The 21672-nt window shown below is 39.3% G+C and overlaps 1 protein-coding gene across 1 annotated transcript in view; it reads left to right on the top strand.

Moving 5' to 3' along the window:
• The window catches only part of LOC138259338 (RAS guanyl-releasing protein 4-like), a 289402-nt gene that overhangs the window by 104109 nt on the left and 163621 nt on the right, over positions 1 to 21672 (top strand). Inside the window, exons 5-8 of the mRNA XM_069206978.1 lie at positions 9218 to 9349; positions 12606 to 12759; positions 14714 to 14887; positions 19211 to 19327. Of these exons, the coding sequence (XP_069063079.1) occupies positions 9218 to 9349; positions 12606 to 12759; positions 14714 to 14887; positions 19211 to 19327 (577 nt within the window). The remainder of the gene's footprint in view (positions 1 to 9217; positions 9350 to 12605; positions 12760 to 14713; positions 14888 to 19210; positions 19328 to 21672) is intronic.

The following is a 21672-nucleotide window of genomic DNA, read 5'->3' as shown; positions in this document are numbered from 1 at the left end:
AAAGACAGTGACAACTTAATTACCCCCTCTTCTATTTCCCCCTCCAGTCAGAGAAGCAATATCTTTTAATCTGGCAGAGTGGACGTCAATCACAAAACATAAATGGGTGCTAAATATTGTGTCTCTTGAATACTTCCTACATTTAAAATCATTCCAATGCCAGTTCCTCAAAAATCAACATTGAGGCACCAGATCTCCATCCTCAGGAACAAATCATCCATCCTATTAAGCAAACACGCAGTAGAGCCAGTTCCTTCTCATCGGAAGGGCCAAGGAGTATATTACAGGTGTTCCATGGCTTAGAAAAAGGTCCAAAAGATGAACACAGACCAATATTTGATCTGTGGTTCAGAAACAAGTTTATCAAGGAGAAGTTCTGGATGCTTGCCTTGCATCAGAACTATCCTCTTCTGAGGTACAATGCGTGTGTGCATGGATGTGTGCAAAAAATATGCAAGATGCATATTTTCACATTCCAATGGCGAAGTATTAGAGAACTTTCCTCATATTGATCCTAGGGATCCATCAATATTCGTATATAGTTCTGCCATGCAGCTTCAAGTTGGTTTCTTGCACCTTCTTCAAATGTATGGTAGCAGTAGCAGGTTAGCTGTGAAGAAAATGATTTTTTATCTATTCTTAGCTAGATGAATGATTACAAAAAGCTCAGTCAGGCAAAGGTGAAGTTGGATTTTGTAACAATTTCAGAGTTTCTACATGGGCTGGGTCTTCAGATCAACTAGCAAAAATCAATCTCAACACAGGTCTTATTTAGGTGCAGTGATAGACACCTTAGAAGAAAGAGTGTATATTTCAGAGAAGAGAGTGTCCTCTATTCAGACAAATGCCATCTGCTGGGGAATACCTCCAACTCAGCAGCCCTAGAAATTGCCTCCCTTCTAGGTTCTAAGGCATCCTACACTTACAATGTCCTAAAGGCAAGGTTGTACATGATATCCCTGCCGCAATGCCTAGACGAACAATCGTGTGAAAAGGTCAGAAGAACAACAGTTGGGAGAACAAACTGATATTTACTGCTTCAACAAGACAATCTCTAGTACATTGGTAGTGCAGGGCTCAGAATTTACTCAAATGAGTTGCTTTTCAAAGCTACAGTCAGAAGTGGTAATGACAGGTGCTTCACTGTCAAGGTGGAGAGCCTATCCTGGACACCTTCCAGTTAAAGGGGAGTGAACAGTAAAGTAATGTTCATAACAGAAAAACTATTGTGAAAAAAATTGTATTCACCTAGAATAAGACTTTTCTTCTGTCCCTGAATGTGACAGCCATCCAGATTCAAACTGACATTCCCACCACCATGCATACCTAAACAGGCAAGGACGTACCCATGGAGGACTGCTATTCATGGAAGCTCAGACAAGCTGACACTGGGCTAAGTCCACAAAGCTGAGCCTAACAGTGGTGACCATTCCAGGGACAATGAATCAGCAAGCAGACTTCCTCAGTTGTTATTACTAAGAGTCTCACAAGTGGGTCTTGGATAATTAAGTTGGAAACAACATCTTTGAAGTGTGGGCAGCATTTTCAATAGACCTCTTTACAGTGGCACTAAACAGAAAAAGCAGAGACTTCACATCCAGACTATCAAAACCAGAGTCTCTAGGAAACGCCTGTTTGATCACTTGGACAAGACTGCTTTTTGTTCTTTGCAACCAGTTTCACTCATCCCTTCATTTATTCTGAAACTACAGGAACACCAGAAATCCAACTCCCAAATTTAAAATCATTGAATTTGGCAGAAAGGGTCAGAGAGTATGGACATTGAAATCTTTCACTGGCTTGTTTGGAGATTTTATAACAAGCAACATTTCCCTCTAGTAGAACGTTGCTCCATTAAACAAAAGAGATTCTGAATATGGTGTCCGAACAATGGACATAATCCAATCACCTAGCAGAAGAATGTTATTTTAAGGGTGTGCAAAATGTGTGTAATTTGCTTTTGCATAAGTATGTGAAATTTCAGCAAAATTACATGAAATTACACATAGGTATATGAAAGTAAATCTGTCACTTTGCACTTTTTTATAGGGCAAAATGCATCCTTCATTTTTTGGCAAATTGATGCATTTAACAAAAACACCGCAAACAGCAGCTGTTCCCGTTCTGTTTTCCTGATAAATTTTTACCATGAATCGCATGTAATTATGTGGCATGGCATATTTCAGGAATTTGGCATAACCAGCATAACAATAAATTCCCATAATTATTCAAATTATGCCAATATCATTTGAATTTCACCCTGGTCTACTAATTTTACCTTATCTGCTTTACTTGGCTCAATCCAATCTTCAATTCTCATCAGTCAAGGTTCACCTGGTTGCTATTAAAGCCTACAGATAACTTCCAAATTGACTTATTTTAAATCATTGTCATTAAAGTCTTTTTGGAGGAACTCAAGAAGGTGATTCCTGCAATCATATCACATTCTCCACCATGGGAAATGAGCATTCTTCTCTCACAGCATCTTTCCTCCAGAGTAGGACTCCTACTGGCCATTACCTTTGCTTGGAAAGAGCGTGAGTGAAAGCTTGATTGGCTGTAGAGCCTTACACTATCTGTCATATTGATAAGGTGGTAATGAGGACACATCCATAATTTCTTCTGACAGTTCTTTCTGACTTTAACATTAATCAAACTATTACTCTTCCCAGCTTCTTTCAAAGTCAATCCAAAGCAATAGTATGCACCCACTAGACAGAAGAATCTTTGGCCCCTATTACGGGTTTGGTGGACGGGAATACCTGTCCGCCAAACTCCTGACGGGTTGGTTGTGCCATGCTGGCGACCTCCACACCATCCTCATTAAGACTTTCCCGCTGTGCTGACCAGCAGATACTAAGATGTCTGTCGTTCAGCTCTGCAGGAAAGTGACGGAAGCATTGTCACTGGCTCATAAACAGCAACATGAACAGCATAAACAGCAGATAGTGCGTTTTTCAAGGGTGCTGGGCAGTGCAGGGGCCCCCCTGTAACTTCCTTCACCTGCTCTCCGCCAGCCTTTTCATGGTGGTGGTACTGTCACTAAAAGGCTGGCGGAGAAGAAGGTTGTGATCAGCAGGGGGGCGCTGCGTTAAACGTCAGCCTGGCTGATAACAACCTGCCATCAGCACGTCAGGATTGAAGATCCTGGCAGGGATGACGGTAGGTTGGCGGGTCTGCCTGCCAACCTCGTTATGTGATGGTCATACCACCGCAACCGCTGCTGTCCAACCGCCACCGCAGCATTGGTGGCCCACGGACTGCTAATGTCGTAATCTGGCCCTTTGTTTCTATCTTTGTACAATAAATTGATTTTTGTAAATTATGGCCATATCAGGCAGGGTCTACAACACCCGAACAATCTATTACTAGATAGCTAGTAGTTTGTATCACTTTATGCTATTAGTTAGTGAACAAACCTGTTTCTGGAGAGTCTAAGTCTCACTATACCAGATGAAGGGCTTCCACTGCAGCATGGTTTAGGAATATAGCAATAACTGACCTCTGCAAAGCAGCAACTCAGAACCTGATTCATTCAACACTACTGCCTAGATTCAGGCACTCAGGCTGATGATATAATGGACCAGGAAACCCTGAGAAATTCTTTCAAAAGAGAAACTCTATCTTTCAAAGTATACTCATTACACTCAAGGTTGATGTTGTTTCTTTTTTTTTCCTGCTGGCCAACAACTGGCTTCCGGATGGTAAAAGTAGCTTGCTACTCTGTTGTGATGTTTATGACTATCAACGAAGATCCTAGGAATCTGAAGAAAAAGTTGTTGCCTCTAGTCCCAGTTCTGCATTGTAGGAAACGTCATTGAAGTTATATGCAACCCACCCACCTCCCCAGCTGGATGGGCTGGGTCTTGGAAAAAAGATTCAGCATGCAACCATGTGTAAATAAGAACTGGTTCTGTTATGCAGCTGCTAGTACAGTACATTGTGGAGAAACTTATACAATTTTAGGATGCCCTTTTCACATCTTTCACTGTGAGCCTATTGGGGTGCATTATTTCCTTCTTATTATACATTGTAACCTTTCTTGCACATCAGATGTTACAACAACAACAACAGATTGGCAATGACGGTCTGTGTTGTAATTTAATGGAAAATAAATCTATGAAAAGTGGTCCAGAGTAAATGCATGCAGTGGTGAATTGTTAAAACATTTATGCCTTCGATGATGAGTCCTAAGAGGCAGAACCAGGATTACAAATAATCTTTGCTTATTAAACTAAAAGCATAAATACCAGCATAAAAAGAAAAACGAAACAGATTCTGATAAACAAGTAGTTTAAATGTTTCGTACATCCTGTTTTTTTAAAGTGTCATGTAAACGGTCAAGTGGTGAGGTACCACTTTTGATCACTGAAATATATTGACCTAGACCAACACCTCGGATTGGTATTCCCCGACCAGTTAACCACATGGCTTGCTGGGAAGCTCCTGAGGGACATTATTTCTGGGAAGCTCAAATAAAGGACGGATTCAGATGAAGTAATTATAGAGTGCTGTTTTGAGCTGAGAACATTTCCATCACCAAAAAGTAATGGCCAAGGATCAGGTTGTGTGATATAATTTTCCTGCAAGGTTTTGCTGCTTCAGGAAGGTTTAAATATTCTCACTTTCACATAACTTGACTGTTAGGCAACATTTCTGGCAAAAAATGTATATTGAGCCATTACTCTAGCAAAATCATTTTTGAGAGATTACTTCCCTGAAAAGAAAATGTATTTTATTAACAAAACCTATTTGTTTGACTTTTAATCTCTTATTTTGTAAGCTTTGTCGGCCTTCATAAGGTTAGCAGATTTAAAAAAAAAAAGAAAACTTCCAACACAGCTGGAGTTTTGCAAACTTTGAACACCCAAGCCAAAACCACATCCAGATCTTTAAGGATGAGTCAACAGGCTTAACAGCAACAGACTTTATTCATAGCCAAGTAGGTTAATGAAAGGGAAAGAAAAATACAGACTGGAGCCTACCTTCTAGTTGAAGTGAACAAAGCCATGGTCCATTAACAATATATACTGTCAGCAATGACTTGTGTATAACAGCAAAAAGCTGCAGGTAAACTCAGTCAATAGGTTGCAGTTCTATTTGTGGCCAAACATTGTTGCCTATTCCCACCTCTGCTTGCATCACTCTCACAAAATGGATGGAAATGAAGGGGCTATTCTATAGAGACAGTTCTCGGGTTTTCATGGCAAACCAGCAGAGGTAAAGTGGTAGATACGTAAGTGTTTTTACAGGCAATACATAGAGGCACTGCTATCAGGGTACATCAGACCTACAGTCAACTTGAGAATTAGGGAGTATCACTGTGAAGACTAAAAGACATTTCACCAGTCTGTAATCTTTGACTAAATTCAGTGATTTTGGCAGATACCACTGATAACCACTAAACAGACTGTCATAAGTCCATTACAATGGAAACCTGAGAGGAAGGGAGCCATAAAGGGTGTACCTCAACCAAGCCTTCCACTTCTCACCACCACTAAAGTACAAGTAGAAAATCTGGGTTGACGCTTGGCTTGGGTGGCTAAGTTAGCACTAGATCCACAAAAACCACCAGATAGATAGTATCATTTAATCTTGGACGGCTGTTTTCTTGATTGTTCAGATGCAGTCAGTACCAGAAAAGCAATGCTCAATCTGCCACACAAGAATACACTAACATACTGAAAAAGGCTAATTTAGTTTTGTGGCCTTTTATCTGTTGGTAGCAGTGAAGCAGTTCCTAGCCAATGGTAAACCATAGGTGAACACAGACAGGGATGTGAAACTGTAAACGTTTGTAGCAGTGATGCTGACCCACAATAACAACTTCGAGGACCCCAAAGGTCCACATGGACTCCAGTGGCCTACCCACAGTGGTGGTTTAAGTAGCCATTCTGAAACTGCACCCAAAAAGCCCGTATCTTTCTCAACTCAGAAATGTATCAGCACTGTTGGTCACCATTCTTCATTTTTCCAGCTTGAGGAAGTGTCTGATTTTGTAAAGTTTCAGCTTAGATCCTAAGCTTCCACCCAACCACAAGATGGGTGTTTTGTTATAGAAACAATCTAAACTGTTGCAATGTGACACCTCAGACTTATCTTAACCCTAAGTTCAAGTTAGTTTAAGAAATTGTATCTCCAACAAGTGAAAGTGAGCATACTGTGCAATGTGACAGTTGTGTCAGTATTCCTTCATTTCAGTGCCCAAGACTCATGAGTCATTAGAGGGTCAGCCATGTTCACCCACTTTAGAGACAGATGAGTTCTCTGCCAAAAGGAACTAAAAGAAAGAAAGGTGTTGGAAGCTGCATGTCTGCGGTTGCACAAAAAAGTGTACCACAACAGGGTACAGGATGAACACTACAATGCCTTTTATTGTCTGGAACACACATCTTGCCATGGGTCAACTTGAAGAACATGGGACAAAATGTGTCTGGCATGTAGTTTAGGAACTCAAGAAGAGTATAATGTTCCCTGCTGTGGCTTAAATGTAGAATGGGTGTGCTAGTCTTTCTTCCTCCCTCCCCTCACATCTTTTTTTTTTTCATCTCTATCAACAGTTCTTTTATTTTTTACATCTGTCCTCCCACTGTCATTGTTACCTGCCTGCCTCCCAAAGTCATACTTTGCAGTTACCTCAGTTAACACCCATGATGACACCACACTCCCCCACCTCTCCCTCCATACTATTCACTGACACCAAGCATTGCTGCAGCTCAGTTCCTTTGTTGCTCCACTCAACTGCAATGTTTTTCCTACGTGTGCTTGCCATCGTTGCTGCTTCTTGGTTTGCCAAAGCTTTTTAAGTTATGGCGGCATTGGCAAAGCCACTTGTGGTGGGCTGCCGTTGTGGTAGGTTGCTTCCTACAGGGAGTGCAGAATTATTAGGCAAGTTGTATTTTTTAGGATTAATTTTATTATTGAACAACAACCATGTTCTCAATGAACCCAAACAACTCATTAATATCAAAGCTGAAATTTTTGGAAGTAGTTTTTAGTTTGTTTTTAGTTTTAGCTATGTTAGGGGGATATCTGTGTGTGCAGGTGACTATTACTGTGCATAATTATTAGGCAACTTAACAAAAAAAAATATATACCCATTTCAATTATTTATTATTACCAGTGAAACCAATATAACATCTCAACATTCACAAATATACATTTCTGACATTCAAAAACAAAACAAAAACAAATCAGTGACCAATATAGCCACCTTTCTTTGCAAGGACACTCAAAAGCCTGCCATCCATGGATTCTGTCAGTGTTTTGATCTGTTCACCATCAACATTGCGTGCAGCAGCAACCACAGCCTCCCAGACACTGTTCAGAGAGGTGTACTGTTTTCTCTCCTTGTAAATCTCACATTTGATGATGGACCACAGGTTCTCAATGAGGTTCAGATCAGGTGAACAAGGAGGCCATGTCATTAGATTTCCTTCTTTTATACCCTTTCTTGCCAGCCACGCTGTGGAGTACTTGGACGCGTGTGATGGAGCATTGTCCTGCATGAAAATCATGTTTTTCTTGAAGGATGCAGACTTCTTCCTGTACCACTGCTTGAAGAAGGTGTCTTCCAGGAACTGGCAGTAGGACTGGGAGTTGAGCTTGACTCCATCCTCAACCCGAAAAGGCCCCACAAGCTCATCTTTGATGATACCAGCCCAAACCAGTACTCCACCTCCACCTTGCTGGCGTCTGAGTCGGACTGGAGCTCTCTGCCCTTTACCAATCCAGCCACGGGCCCATCCATCTGGCCCATCAAGACTCACTCTCATTTCATCAGTCCATAAAACCTTAGGAAAATCAGTCTTGAGATATTTCTTGGCCCAGTCTTGACGTTTCAGCTTGTGTGTCTTGTTCAGTGGTGGTCGTCTTTCAGCCTTTCATACCTTGGCCATGTCTCTGAGTATTGCACACCTTGTGCTTTTGGGCACTCCAGTGATGTTACAGCTCTGAAATATGGCCAAACTGGTGGCAAGTGGCATCGTGGCAGCTGCACGCTTGACTTTTCTCAGTTCATGGGCAGTTAATTTGCGCCTTGGTTTTTCCACACGCTTCTTGCGACCCTGTTGACTATTTTGAATGAAACGCTTGATTGTTCGATGATCACACTTCAGAAGCTTTGCAATTTTAAGAGTGCTGCATCCCTCTGCAAGATATCTCACTATTTTTGACTTTTCTGAGCCTGTCAAGTCCTTCTTTTGACCCATTTTGCCAAAGGAAAGGAAGTTGCCTAATAATTATGCACACCTGATATAGGGTGTTGATGTCATTAGACCACACCCCTTCTCATTACAGAGATGCACATCACCTAATATGCTTAATTGGTAGTAGGCTTTCGAGCCTATACAGCTTGGAGTAAGACAACATGCATAAAGAGGATGATGTGGTCAAAATACTAATTTGCCTAATAATTCTGCACTCCCTGTATATTGCAAAGATGGCCATCACATAGGTACCTGCAACATGGTCACCATCTTGGAAGAATTACAAATAATATTCCAAGGTGGTAGGCAAAAGCTGTTGGCTTTGCCTATGCTTGCAGTGCAGTATTACAAGCATTGACAAAGCGAAGCTATGGCTGGACATCTTGGATGGTTATTTTCTGTACTTCCAAGCTGCCCATCTGTATCAGATGCAATATGATGGCTATGTTGGAATTATAAAAACAATAATTTTTGTCAACCTGGAAATGTTATTTTCTGTGCTTCCAAGGTGACCACCACATTGCATCTATAGGACCATCTTAGTAATGTAGAAAATGTTCCAAGATGAGCACGGTCATAAGCTCAAAATGTATGTACAACTTTGAGTATAATAAAACATAACTAGTGTTTGTGGAAATTACTTTAGAAATCACATGAGCCTAATATTGCAACAAACAGCCGAGGAATAGGATACTGAGTAGACTTCTAAAATGTACAAACCGTCAAAATGTGACTTGGGAATGGAACTGTTGTAACTTAATCTGTGAAAAAACTCCAGCTCCCATCCTCAAGTGTTGTTATTTGTGAGTCGCAGAACAAATTTGCATGGCGCTCCAACAACACTGTTGAGTCACGAGGTATGTTGGTCTACACAAGACCTTTTTTATGTGCTCTGAGTTTGAGGGAGTATTATCACCTCTGTTTCTTTCACCTAAACTCAACACATTAATATGCTCTGATGATAACATTTCAGTACTCTGTATTTATTATGGTCATTCCTCTTTATTCAGGTTCTGGAACAGACGGTTTTCTGAAGTGTTCAAGCGGGACTCCAAGCTGCAGGAGGTGATGTGTCATTTCCAAGAAGCTGTGAAGAAGCATGGGGAGAAGTTTGAATTTTCGCTTATTGACACCTCTGACATGTAAGGAATGCATCCTGAAGGTCTGCCTTGAAAGGACACTCACACCAGCACTACCAAATGACACCCAATCTAATCAGAGCCAGACATCTTCATTTCATTTTTTTTTGTGGATGTCCAGGAGGCATGGCTTAATTGTAGCTTTGAATTGGCTAGTTAGAGAGGTCCCCTTTCCTAGGATACTGAGAATCAAGGGGCTCTGCCATATTTGGATCACTGAAGGAGTATTGTTGCCAAAAATATTGAAATGCAGAAATATCCTTTCACGAACAGCGTTGTCAACAATATTGTGATTCTATACTTATAATGTAAATTACAAAAATACTGTGTGAAAATCATTGTTTTACAAAGCTGTCGCCCAAAAACAGGCTAAAGTGTTCTTTCTAATAAATATTGTTTTAAAAGTAGTGTATTTTAAACATTTGACACTTTAATGTGATATAACTTTGATTTAATATGTTAAAAGGAATATGTATATTTTTAAATATATATATTTTATGTTTATATGTAATTCAACAGCACACAATTTTTATAATCATTTTTCAGAACGAACAGTAGAATAAATTGAAAAATATCAAACCTACATAAAATAACATTACGTAACTTAAAAATTGACACTAATTTTAAAACCAAAACCCACATATTTAACATATATTATTTTTATAATTTTACATGTTTTTTTATAAGCATTATAATTAAAATATAACAATATATACATTTTTAAAACTAAAATTATAATAGAAATAATTTCTCTACAAATAGCAAACATTTCTAAAAAACATAATACCCTTTAATAAACACTATAATAAATATTAAAAATGCCTTTTAATCAACAGTAGGAAAAGAGTTGCACTTCTAAGAGTTAGATTTATTATTCTCACTCCAGTTCAAACAACCGTAGGGAAAGAGTTTGACTTCATAGAGGTTGTATTTACTATTCCCTCTCCTTTCTAAGCATCAGTGGGGATAGGGTTGGACTTTGGAGATGTTAGATTTACTATTCCCACTTCAGCCTAAGTAACAGTAGGGAAGGTGTTGGACTTTGGAGGGGTTAGATTTACTATCCCCTACTCCAGTATAACCAACAGTAGGGAAAGCATTGGACTTTGAAAAAATTTCATATAACAATTAAAGCTCAAAATGTTTATCAAAACTACAGGATAAAACAGAATAAGTTAACATACATAGAAAATATTAACAATATAGTAAAAAGGTAAAAAAGATAATAACAACTAAAATATACATTTAATATGAAATTAATTAATAATTAATGTACAGTAAATACCTGCCAATTAAAATAAAATAATTTTAATTTAATTAACTTCCCACACTATACCACTACAAATCCAGCATTTGGCTAATAAAATATAATATACTACTTTTTAATATTAAAATTAAAATGTACATCAAAATGTTAGTAATAAAATAAAAACATGTAAACTAACAATTAACATAACTAATAATCAATTAAATAATGTACAATAAAACAGTACCCACTATGAAATTTAAATGAATTTTAATTTATGTTCCCACTCTGTTCCCTACTAAAATATACCACACTAGAAAAACTATTAAAATTATTGTATACAATAAAATTAGTAAAATGAATGAAAATTGTAAACAAACCATATCAAATGTCACAATTATTAATCAATTATATAATCAATTACACTGTTAATTACAATTACATTTATTAATAAATAACTTCCCATCCTATTCTGCTACGCACCCAACAACCTGTTGCTAAACTTGAATTTAATTATCATGTTCAAAAATAACAATTATAATTACAAACTATATTTTTATGTGGCAAGAAGCCTCATGAACATAATAACTAATATTGGCAGTTGGGATAACAACCGTGTGACTCTCAAGATAGGCCTTATTGTGTTGGACCTGATTCTTCTTCAGTCTCTCAAGGAGAACTGCATTCGAAGGTAATGCCTTCAGCAGAAACTTCAAAGCATGACTGTAGTCTTGTGCTGGAATCAAAATATGGTTATTGGCTGTTGAAGATAGCCAAAAGATGTAGCAGAACCCAAATCATTAACTGCATCTTATCTAGCAATCTTAAACATCTGTTCACAATATCTAGTAGATGTGTTGGTTGTTGTATAGCCCGAATAGAAATTATTTGATTTCTAGGGTCCATCAGATGCAGCCCTCAAACTATGGCCACCTTAATGAGTCTGGTGGTCTTGAGACTGCCAGACTCACAGTGGCGGTTGGACCACCACAGTTGTGACTGTTCGACCGGCACATTACGAATGTGGTGGAGCTGCCACAGTTGGACCGCCGACACCACCCCAGTCTCGGCGGTTGTAATCCACCAGGGCAGTGCTGCAAACAGCGCTGCCCTCTGGAGTACAAGTCCCAATACCGCCAGCCTTTTCATAGCAGTTCCACCGCCATAAAAAAGGCTGTCAGAATGGGGGGGGGGGTCGGGCCTCCTGGGGGCGCCTTCGCTGACCAAGCACTTGGCATGGGCAGTGCAGGGGCCCCCATGCACAGCCCTGATGCGCATTCCACTCCTGAATTACATGCAGTGGAATGCACGACGGGTGTTGCTGCACTCGCACCCGCCACACTGCCACATTGCTGCTGGCTCGATTATGAGCTGGCTGCAATGTTAAGGCCTTGTTCACCACACGGCCAGCGGACGGAAATGCTGTTTCCGCCCACCAGCCCTGCAGTGTACTTCAAATAGGGCCTGTGGTGTTTGGACCACAAAGGCAGTCTCTCGGCGGTTTGAGTTTGGCGGGCAGCCCGTTTGTGGGAAGCTCCTTTATCTCCAAAGTCTCCTATCCGGTGGAGTGTTGTATTTTTTCAGTGACATTATTTCCAATAAGTGGGTCAAGAATTGGATTTCTCTTTTTGAGAAGATGAGTGCACTGCTTGAGTTGTTAAGTGCTAGCGCAACATTTTCCTAGAAGCCCACCGCTGGTGCTGCTGAAAGTCAAGGCTGCTGAATACCAAGGCTACCAAGGCTGATTCTACTGCTTGCCTCGTTCGTCCACCAGTCACTGTTTCTCATTCTTCTTTTTCTGCCTTTCATACTGTTGCCTTTGATCATTGTCTGAAAGTTAAATCCTGGTCCCCAAAAATGAGTCCCTCCTTCAGTCACTGGTCCAATCTAAATATAAGGGCTACAGTGTCTACCTTTTCCAGTGTCTGCCGTTAATTAGTTGTAGGAAGATGTGTTCAGTATCTTAACTTAGTTTTGCTAATTTTATCTTCTCTTTCCCCTCCATGCCAATAGCATTGCCACTGAATGGGCACAGAAAGTAACATGCCAGACGAACCCAAACTGCAACAAGAAGAGGAAAGTGTCCCTACTCTTCGATCACCTGGAGCCTACCGAGCTGGCGAACCACCTCAGCTATCTGGAGTTCAAATCCTTCTGTAGGATATCAGTAAGGCAGTCCGCTTAATGAACTTAAGAACAATTAAGTAAATCATGAAAAAATTGTAACTCTGAAATAGACAGCAATTCACTTTGAAACAATTGATTTACCCAAGGTATACAATGTTGTTTCCACAGCTGCCATTACATCATCCTATTATTTCTTTAAATTTTTTATTGTGCTTTATTCTGGAGTCTTACATATTTTTTTTCTTTTGAGAAGCCAGTACTCAAAATAGGAAGCACAATAGAACAAGTATAAGTTATGCTTGCTCTTTGTGGGAAAAGGGAGAAATAAAATATTTCTCTGAATCCAAACAAATTGGTTAGCTCACAACAGGAGTATCATTAAAACAAATCTAGTCCCAATGATTTCAAAAAGCTAAACTGTACAAGTAAAAATCGGGAAACTTTGAACCCACTGTTATTAAATATTTGTCAGTTTAACAAACTAGATTTTTGTACTCTTATTTTCCAGTATTTATAGAGTAACTTGTAAATCGATTTTAAAAAGCTATCTGTATTTTAAACGGTAGCATACACATGATAAATACAATACCGGGACCTAGCATCATCTCACTTGTGTCTAGTCTACCCTACCATGAAAGACAGAGGGGACCATTTAATTCTGAATGCTTCCAGTTTAGTCTTAATTCCTTCCAAAATAAGTTTAATTGTTTCTCTAATATTAGAGGACCAAATACCCAAACATTTAATTTTAGCATTATTGAGTTCCAAATTATAATCAGAACACTTACCTTTTAGATACAATTTAAGTGGTAGAAATGTTGACTTAGCAATATTGAGTATACATTCGGATAAAATAGAAAAGAATTAACCTCCCCGAAGAAGGCAAGTAAAGTATTCTCAAGGTTTGCAACCTAAAGTACAATATCATTCATATATACAGAGAATGTTATTGCTAAATTACTCATAGAGAATCCTTGTAGCTTTGCATTTTATTTCATATCTAATTGAAAAGGTTCTAAGACTAGTATAAACAATAAGGGAGAGAAAGGGCATCCTTGTATTGCTCTCCTAGTAAGGGAGGGGGAATGATAAGTCCCATTGATAAAGACATAAGCTTTAGGAAAACTATACAGAATACTAATATAGCAAAACTCTGGGTCCACAAACTACTCGATACTTTTAAAAATAAATGGTAATTCCACTCTATCAAAAGCTTTTTTGCATAGCAGTCATTGGGTTGGCGGTTAAACTGCCATGAAAAGGCTGGTGGATAGGAGACTTGTGATCAGCACGGCAGCACTGAACTCAGTACCGCCATGGCTGAACACGAGTCTAACCGCCATCAGACCATCGGGAACCATGTTCCTGGTGGGGAAGATGGTCCCCTGGCGGTCCGACTGCCAGCCTCGTAATGAGGTCCTTGATCTCTGATGCCATCAATAACACCATTTTCTCATTAGATTTATATTTGGAGGAAGCATAACTCATTATAAAATTTAGAACATGTTTTAAAACCATTGCAAGTCAACTGAACAGAGGTATCATAAACTAGATTTAGTTTTTTGCAAAAACAAAGCATTGGTAAAAAGTAGAACATTTTAGTAAATGTATCTTCCTTTATTATTGAATTAAATCTCCGCCTTCTGTTCTTGTATCTAGATGAGTGAAAATTAAAATCAGACATAAATGGGGCATCATCAGAGACTACAATATCTCAAGTTTCAGAGTACAGTCAATAATTAACCAAGGCTGCATTACCAAAAATATAATCTGTTCTAGTTGAATAAGCATGTACTGGGTGAAAGAAAGCAAATTCAAGAGTATCAAGCTACATAATGTCCAAGTTTCTGAAAGAGCCCTGTGTGAGATTATTTTGAAAAGTTTTTATGCTCTGTATTTAATACAAAGTTAGACATAGAGATATTCTTCATCTGCTGGGCGGCCTTTTTGCAGATTCTTCTTAAATGTTCTCCTGATGCTTTTTCCCCTGGTAGCACACAGATTACCAGAGTTATGTGATGAACAGCTCAGTGCAAGAGTACCCCTGGTTGCAGTGCTCAGTTAATCTGTGCAATAGCATCTCCCAGTGGGTACAGGTCATGATCCTGAACAGGCCAACCTCGCAGCAGCGGGCAGAGGTGTTCACCAAGTTCATCCACGTTACCCAGGTGAGACAAAGGCATAAGAAGCAGGATCACTGGGTTACGCAGAGGGAAGGAAGCATGGAAAATTATAATGTGGTTCATAGAGTGATGATTTTGGAGCATATTGTTTGAACATAATGGGTTTGTTGGTTATGTATTCATTAACAAATAATCATGAATTTTGGGAAAAGCAAGGTGTTACCTATTCATGATCTTGACAAGAATTTGGGGTAAGACGAGAGGGTTGTTCAGAGGGTTTTTCCCTTGGGGGGGGGAAAGAGCAATGGTGCAAAACATGGCAAATCATTTGTAGCAATTGTTTCTTAGTAATGCATTCATGTTAAGTGATGTATTGATACTTGGTTTCTCAATGTTCTCATACGTGTAATAATTAAAGGAATTTATATAGCAAATTTGCTACATATGGGAACTAACGTACTAACCCCAGCTTCCATCTTTAGACTAAAATTGTTATCCTATATAACCCTGTATAAAATAATTTAGGCTGAAGTGCCTGAGTGATAAAGTAGCATTTTAGAAATAAGGTAAATGATATATATATATATATATAAAAAAACAGGGATGTTATAGTTCGGCTCACATTTTAAATGTACACAACCATAGCAATTCACCTGTTATAGTTAGTTATCTCAAGTAACTATAACTCATGTCCTATGTAACTATCTCTCACCCCTACCATGCACAGTTTTTCATCAAAAATGTTGCTCCAAATATTACATTGATATTATCAATGATGTTATCAAAGATGTCATGAGTGCCATATTTGTGGGCTAATTAGCGGTGCATGGCCAGAGGGTGTCCGTACCCTGGTCCTTTTCTTTTTTTTTTTTTTTTTCTGTGGTTTGGTTGAAGCCTGCAAGATGGCTGTCAACACTTCCTTGTTGAAGTTTTGGCAGCCAATCAGCTTTCAGCAAGAGATCAGGTGTTTTGTGGAGCCTTCACGTCCCTATATAAAAATTTGTTTTTTTCTTTCATTTCTCAAAAACTACTGAACAGATTTACAATAAATAACAAAAAAGATCACTTTCTAGACCAAGAGCTACTTTTCTGCCAAAGCTGACCTAAATCTGTCCAGTGGTTCAGGTGCTATTCCTGTTCTAAATCCCTATGGAAAGATGCACAGGGAAAAGGCATTTTGGGACCCCCTTAATTTGGCCCCTGCTTGTCAGATTACCAGACAGACGCTGATGTAAGCGTCGTATTTTTTGGGGAAATTTCGTGAAGATTCAGCAAACAGCGCCAACATTATTAGCAAAACAAAAACTGCTTTTTCTGTAGAAACTAGGTCCTAAAAAAAATCTGTGGGGACCCCCACTAGATAATATATATAGCGTGTGTGTGTGTGTGTGTGTATGTATGTGTAATATATATATATATGTGTGTGTGTGTGTGTGTGTATATATATATATATATATATATGTATATATATATATATATATATATATATATAGTGTGTGTGTATATATTCCTCATGCACCCACTCACAGACCCACTGAGACACTCACACACCCGCTGACAGACCCACTCACACACTGATACACCCAGTCACAGACCCACTCACACACTCCTACATCCACTCACAGACCAACTCAGACAATCATACACCGAGGCACAGACCCACTCAAACACTCATGCACCCACTTACTACAGACCCACTCAGATACTCACACATCCACTCATAGACCCATTCAGATCCAGTCACACCACCACTCAGACCCTTATGCACCCACTCACAGACCCACTCCGACTTTCATGCATGCACTTCCAGACCTACTGAGACAGTTATACATCCACTGACAGACAAATTCAGATACTTATGAACCCATTCACAGTGTCAGTCACATAGTGACACACCCACCCAGAAACACACTAACTTTCATAAAGGCAGTCACAGGCACACTCAGTCATAGATGTGTTTATAAAGTTATTTCCGCAGTGATGTCCATCATGTGATGTAAAAAAGTCTTAGTTATGAATTTTGAATGGGCTGGTGTCTATTGAATGCCTGCTTTTGTTTTGTGTAGTTGCAACTATGTTGCAAAGATCACAAAGTCTTTGTGAATAGTTTTTAAAAATTGAAATGTGAAAAAATATTTTAATGAAGGATATTTGGAAACATTTTGGTCAATAAGGTGGCCCTGAGAAGAGCCTTTGTGGTCATTATGAGTATGTGACAGCTACATGTAAGACCGGATGAATAGTTTAAGGTTGAAAAGAAGCACCCTGTTGTCTTTGTGTGTGAAGGGCATGCCGTCACTTCTATTATTATCATCCATGTCAAAGTGCAGGTTGTTGTTGTAGATACAGCCCATGTTATGGTCTCTGAGGAATGCATAAGCAGTTTTATGAGCATGTTTCCTGGATTTGTCTATCTGTGGCAGAATTTGGTTGACCATTTCTGCCTTTGGCTTATGTTGTAGAATACCAAGGCAGTGTGAGGAAAAAGTGGCATTAATTGTGCAAAGGTAATTTTTAATAGGATTTTCAGTCCTGTCCCAGTGAGTGTGCGGAGGTTGTTGCCACCACAGTGCACAGTTATTAGATGAAGGGGTTGGCAATCCCTGATGCTTTTTACCAAAGGCAGCAATTGATGCCACTTGAAACCTCTCTGGCCAAACCATCTTATCTCCACATTTGACAAACCCAGGTCCCTGTCAGTGCCACTGTTGCTAACATCCTCACTTGCCCAAAACACAAAACAGTGACCCAAATCCACAACCTGGGCTTTCTAAAAGCAAGCAGCAATACCTCACAGGAGGAGGCTGGAAGAGAAGGAGGTATATTAAAAATTGAGAGGTAGTCAAAATGGATGGAAGGAGTTTTTTTGAAACAAAAGGACACATTTCTAGGCTGTGATCCAGTGATCATTTCCCTACTTTAATTTCTTTCCAATTTCAAATGATCAAGGTACATATTCAAAGGTGGTCTCGCTCTTTTTAAATGACAAATACATTTTTCTTTTCCATTTCTCCTAAAATATCAGTCTTAGTATGTCATTCATCAAAGTCTTAAAAAAACTTTCCATCTCTTTCTTTCTCTCTCAGCCAGACCCTGTGGCTATCCCCCGCTGCGCATGGCCAAAGGTTATGGGGTGTTGGGTGTAGGGCCAGGCCGAAGGTGGTTGGGTTGACGTAAAGTAATTGAAATAACTTTACATAAAAAAAACATAAAACATAAACATAAAAATTCACTTAAAAACCAAAGGTTAAAGGGACGGTATTGGTTACAGAAAAACGCACTCACTCAGTAAAACAGCTACTGACACAGGCAGTCACCCAACTGTACAGCCACTCATAGAAACATCCACATACAAATGGAGACACACACATATCCACTCAGATGTCATACATTACAAATACTATTACTGATCCATAGCTGTAAAAGAGTGCTCATTTAACTTATGCAATAATTTCCAATGCATTCTTAACTCATGCAAACTTTTTACACACTTACGCAGATTGGATGATGTCATCAGTCATGCCACTGACCATGTGATGAGTGATGTAATATGTGAGGTCATAAGCAGTGCATTGTGGGGGTGTAAGTTATAGTTAGGGCTGGTAATTAGAACTGCTTAATTTCTATGGTTTTGTGCAAGTAAATTCAGAACCTAACTATAACATCCCTGTGACCTTTGTGTTTTTTAAGTGAATTTCTTTGTTGTTTTTTAAATTCTATTTCCTAACTATAAAATACCTGCAAACTTTGTTTTTTGAGTGAATATATATAGAGAGAAAGATATTTAGAGAAAATTGGAAATATCATTCTGTTGTAGCATTACAAGAAGTATCATACTGCACATTGCCGCATAAAACTGAATGAAGAGGTTGGCATTAGCAGCCACCACTGCTCTTGGTGAGACAAGACAAACTGGCATTAAGGCGGTAGCAAATTGACAGTGAGTTTTCCAGGCAGTAGGGCCCTCACTGAGGCATAGAAATGAGATCTCAGGTGTGCCTCTAGACTACATGGGGTTGTCACAGTGAATGTTTCTATTTCTATGGTTGTACTACATTGATGAGAGAAAGAAGCACTCACAAACATGTCCATGCCTGTGGTCCTAGAAATGCTGTGAAGCAACGCTGGCACTAAAGAGACAGTGCATGGGAGAGGGTCTGTAGAAATTGTTTGGGAAAAAAAGCATATGGAGCTAAATAGACCAACAGTATCTGTTTTGCTAAATTTAAACTGATAATCCGATGCAACTACAGATTCCGCTTCCTCTCTCCATTTGAAATGTTCTCCATTTAAAATGTTCAAGTTTCAAACTAGGTTCATGTAAAATGGCCGAAGTAATTTCAGTTTTTTGATTTTTTGACTCCTCAGAAACTTCGACAGCTTCAGAACTTCAACACACTAATGGCAGTGGTGGGTGGCCTGTGCCACAGTGCCATCTCTAGGCTTAAGGACACTCATGCCCATCTCTCACCAGAGGTGATCAAGGTAAGTTCACATTGCTGGAATGCATGAGGTGAGATAGTAGAAGTCTTGAAACTAATTTGTATGGGAGTTATTATGTTTGGCAGAAAACAATGGAAATAGGAGGGAAAGAAAGAGAATCACTCCCAACCCTGCAGGAGGTCAAAGAGTTAGGTAAACTCTATTGAAAGAAATTGAAACTGTATATAAGAGTTCCCTATGGTACGTCCACCAAGCTGGGAGGAGATAGTTGAGACATAAAAATACCAATCTATAATAAATGTTAGTGAGGTGGCATTACAATGCTGAACATAATAAGTTGAGAATGGCTAATTGGTTCAATGATGTCTTGATATTGGTGTAAGGATCATTTCTCATTTCTCAAGCTTTGTGATTTTAAGTTTGCATTTTAAGTTTGCATGGAAAATGTTAAATATGGGGTTCAGAATATTTAATCTTCATACTTTACTATTAGCAGACTAAATAAGCCATAGAGCATCATATACAGTTAAGCTTTCAGCCCGTGCAGTGGATGCATTTACTCCACTGCCCTGGGGGACTATAGCCTGCCATTTTACTGTTCAGTCATGGTGAATCCTCTGAAGGCTCTGTAAGTTTGCTGAATTGCTCTCGTGTTTCTTGTGGCCACTCAGGAGACTGTTACTTTTTGTTTTTCAAAAACATACTCCAAAGCAGGAGTTTGTATTTGAAAAATAAAAAATCAATGGGCTGACACCTAGGGTATGATAGTCATTATATATTTTTCTTTATTCTGATCTATCAGGCTTTTTCTGGTGGTCCCAAACAAAAGTATTTCTGAGTGTCCTTTATAAACAGGGTGTACAGTCTGAGGTACTTAGATTGATGGCATGTACTCTGTCGAGCCGTCTAAGGTTTCTGCTAGCAGAGCAGATGGAGCATCATCAGGAAAATATGACCCAACTTTCAATAGCGTGGACAGATAGTGTTAGTGGAGAGTGTGAGTTTCACAGGACAGGAAATCTAAACACTTCACCCCTTAGCCCATCTCGCTCAAACTCTTAAATACAGACCCCTACACCCTTAAACCCATTATTTGTCACCCTCCTAAACCTTTCACTCTTTGCTAGTCAACCTTGACCATTAACCCTTCATTCCTAACCCCTTACCCTCTAAATCATTCACCTTAAAAAACTTACTTGATCCTTAAAATTATGGACTATTAAACTTTAGTCCACTAGCAAATGCCAATGAGGAAAGAGCTTGACAAATAAATGGACTGCACATTGGGCCTGTAACAATGTTTAAAACTAATTAGGATTTAAAGATCACTTTACATGGAGCATTCCTAGGTCAGCGTTCTGAACAAGGAATTCACAGGAAAACTTGTTTAATTTTAAGTTAAACAAAAACTGAAAGTAAAGTCTGTGTGCCTTTGCACCCAATTATATTACATCATACACCATGGCAAATCACATTATTTTAAATACCTTCAAGATGTATGGGCTTGGCTTCAGGTGAGTGAATGACATGTACCTAAACCTGCAGGGCTGTTAGCCCCCCCCCCAACCCCCATCCTAGAGCAAGAAGACTTCTGACTTTATAATGAACGCAGAGTACGAAAAGCTTACCTACCCAAGTTCAACAAACCTCTGCAGTAACTACCTATGCACAGATACCCCTACATCAGGCAGCTATGGGAAGGCAGAAGATGGGCCGATGATAGAGGAGGCGCCTCAGCCTCCACTTTCCATTTGGGAGAACTGGTCCTTACATCTAACTGCCGATGCACTGTATAGTTCTACTTCAAAACATCAAGCATGAACCTTCCCCTGTTCACAAACGCTGCCGGGACTTGAATGAACTCTGTGACACTGTTAGAACTGGGGTCTCTAGTTGACAGTCGGTTTACAACCTGTCCAAGTAGGGTCCCTCACTCTAGTCAAGCTAAGGGAGATACACAGCTCAGATAACACCTGCGCTCACCCTTAGTAGCTTAGGACAAGAAGTCAGGCTTATCTCAGAGACAATGTGTAAAGTATTTACACAAAATACACAACGACATACAGTAATAAAGTAAAAACACCACAGAATGACTCCATACCTGTTTGGAAATGTAGCCAATATTTATCTAAATCAAACAAGACCAAAACAACAAACATCCAACATACACAAGCAAAGAAATGAATTGTAATGTAAAAATAGTCTTAATCCATAGAAATTGGATGTGTTGTTTTAGCACAAAGTACCTGGTATGCATCAAAAATAAAGATGCATGGGCGAGTGTGCATCAGAAAAGCAAGCAATGCGTTGATTCCCTACTCACAAGTAAGGCCATGCATTGATTCTTTCTCTGCCGGGTAAGCGATGCATCGATTTCCAGACGAGCA

The sequence above is a fragment of the Pleurodeles waltl genome, chromosome 9, assembly GCF_031143425.1.
Source record: "Pleurodeles waltl isolate 20211129_DDA chromosome 9, aPleWal1.hap1.20221129, whole genome shotgun sequence".
NCBI classification, from domain to species: domain Eukaryota; kingdom Metazoa; phylum Chordata; class Amphibia; order Caudata; family Salamandridae; genus Pleurodeles; species Pleurodeles waltl.
Note: the sequence above shows the minus strand (reverse complement) of the source record. Positions and strands in the feature narration are given on the sequence as shown.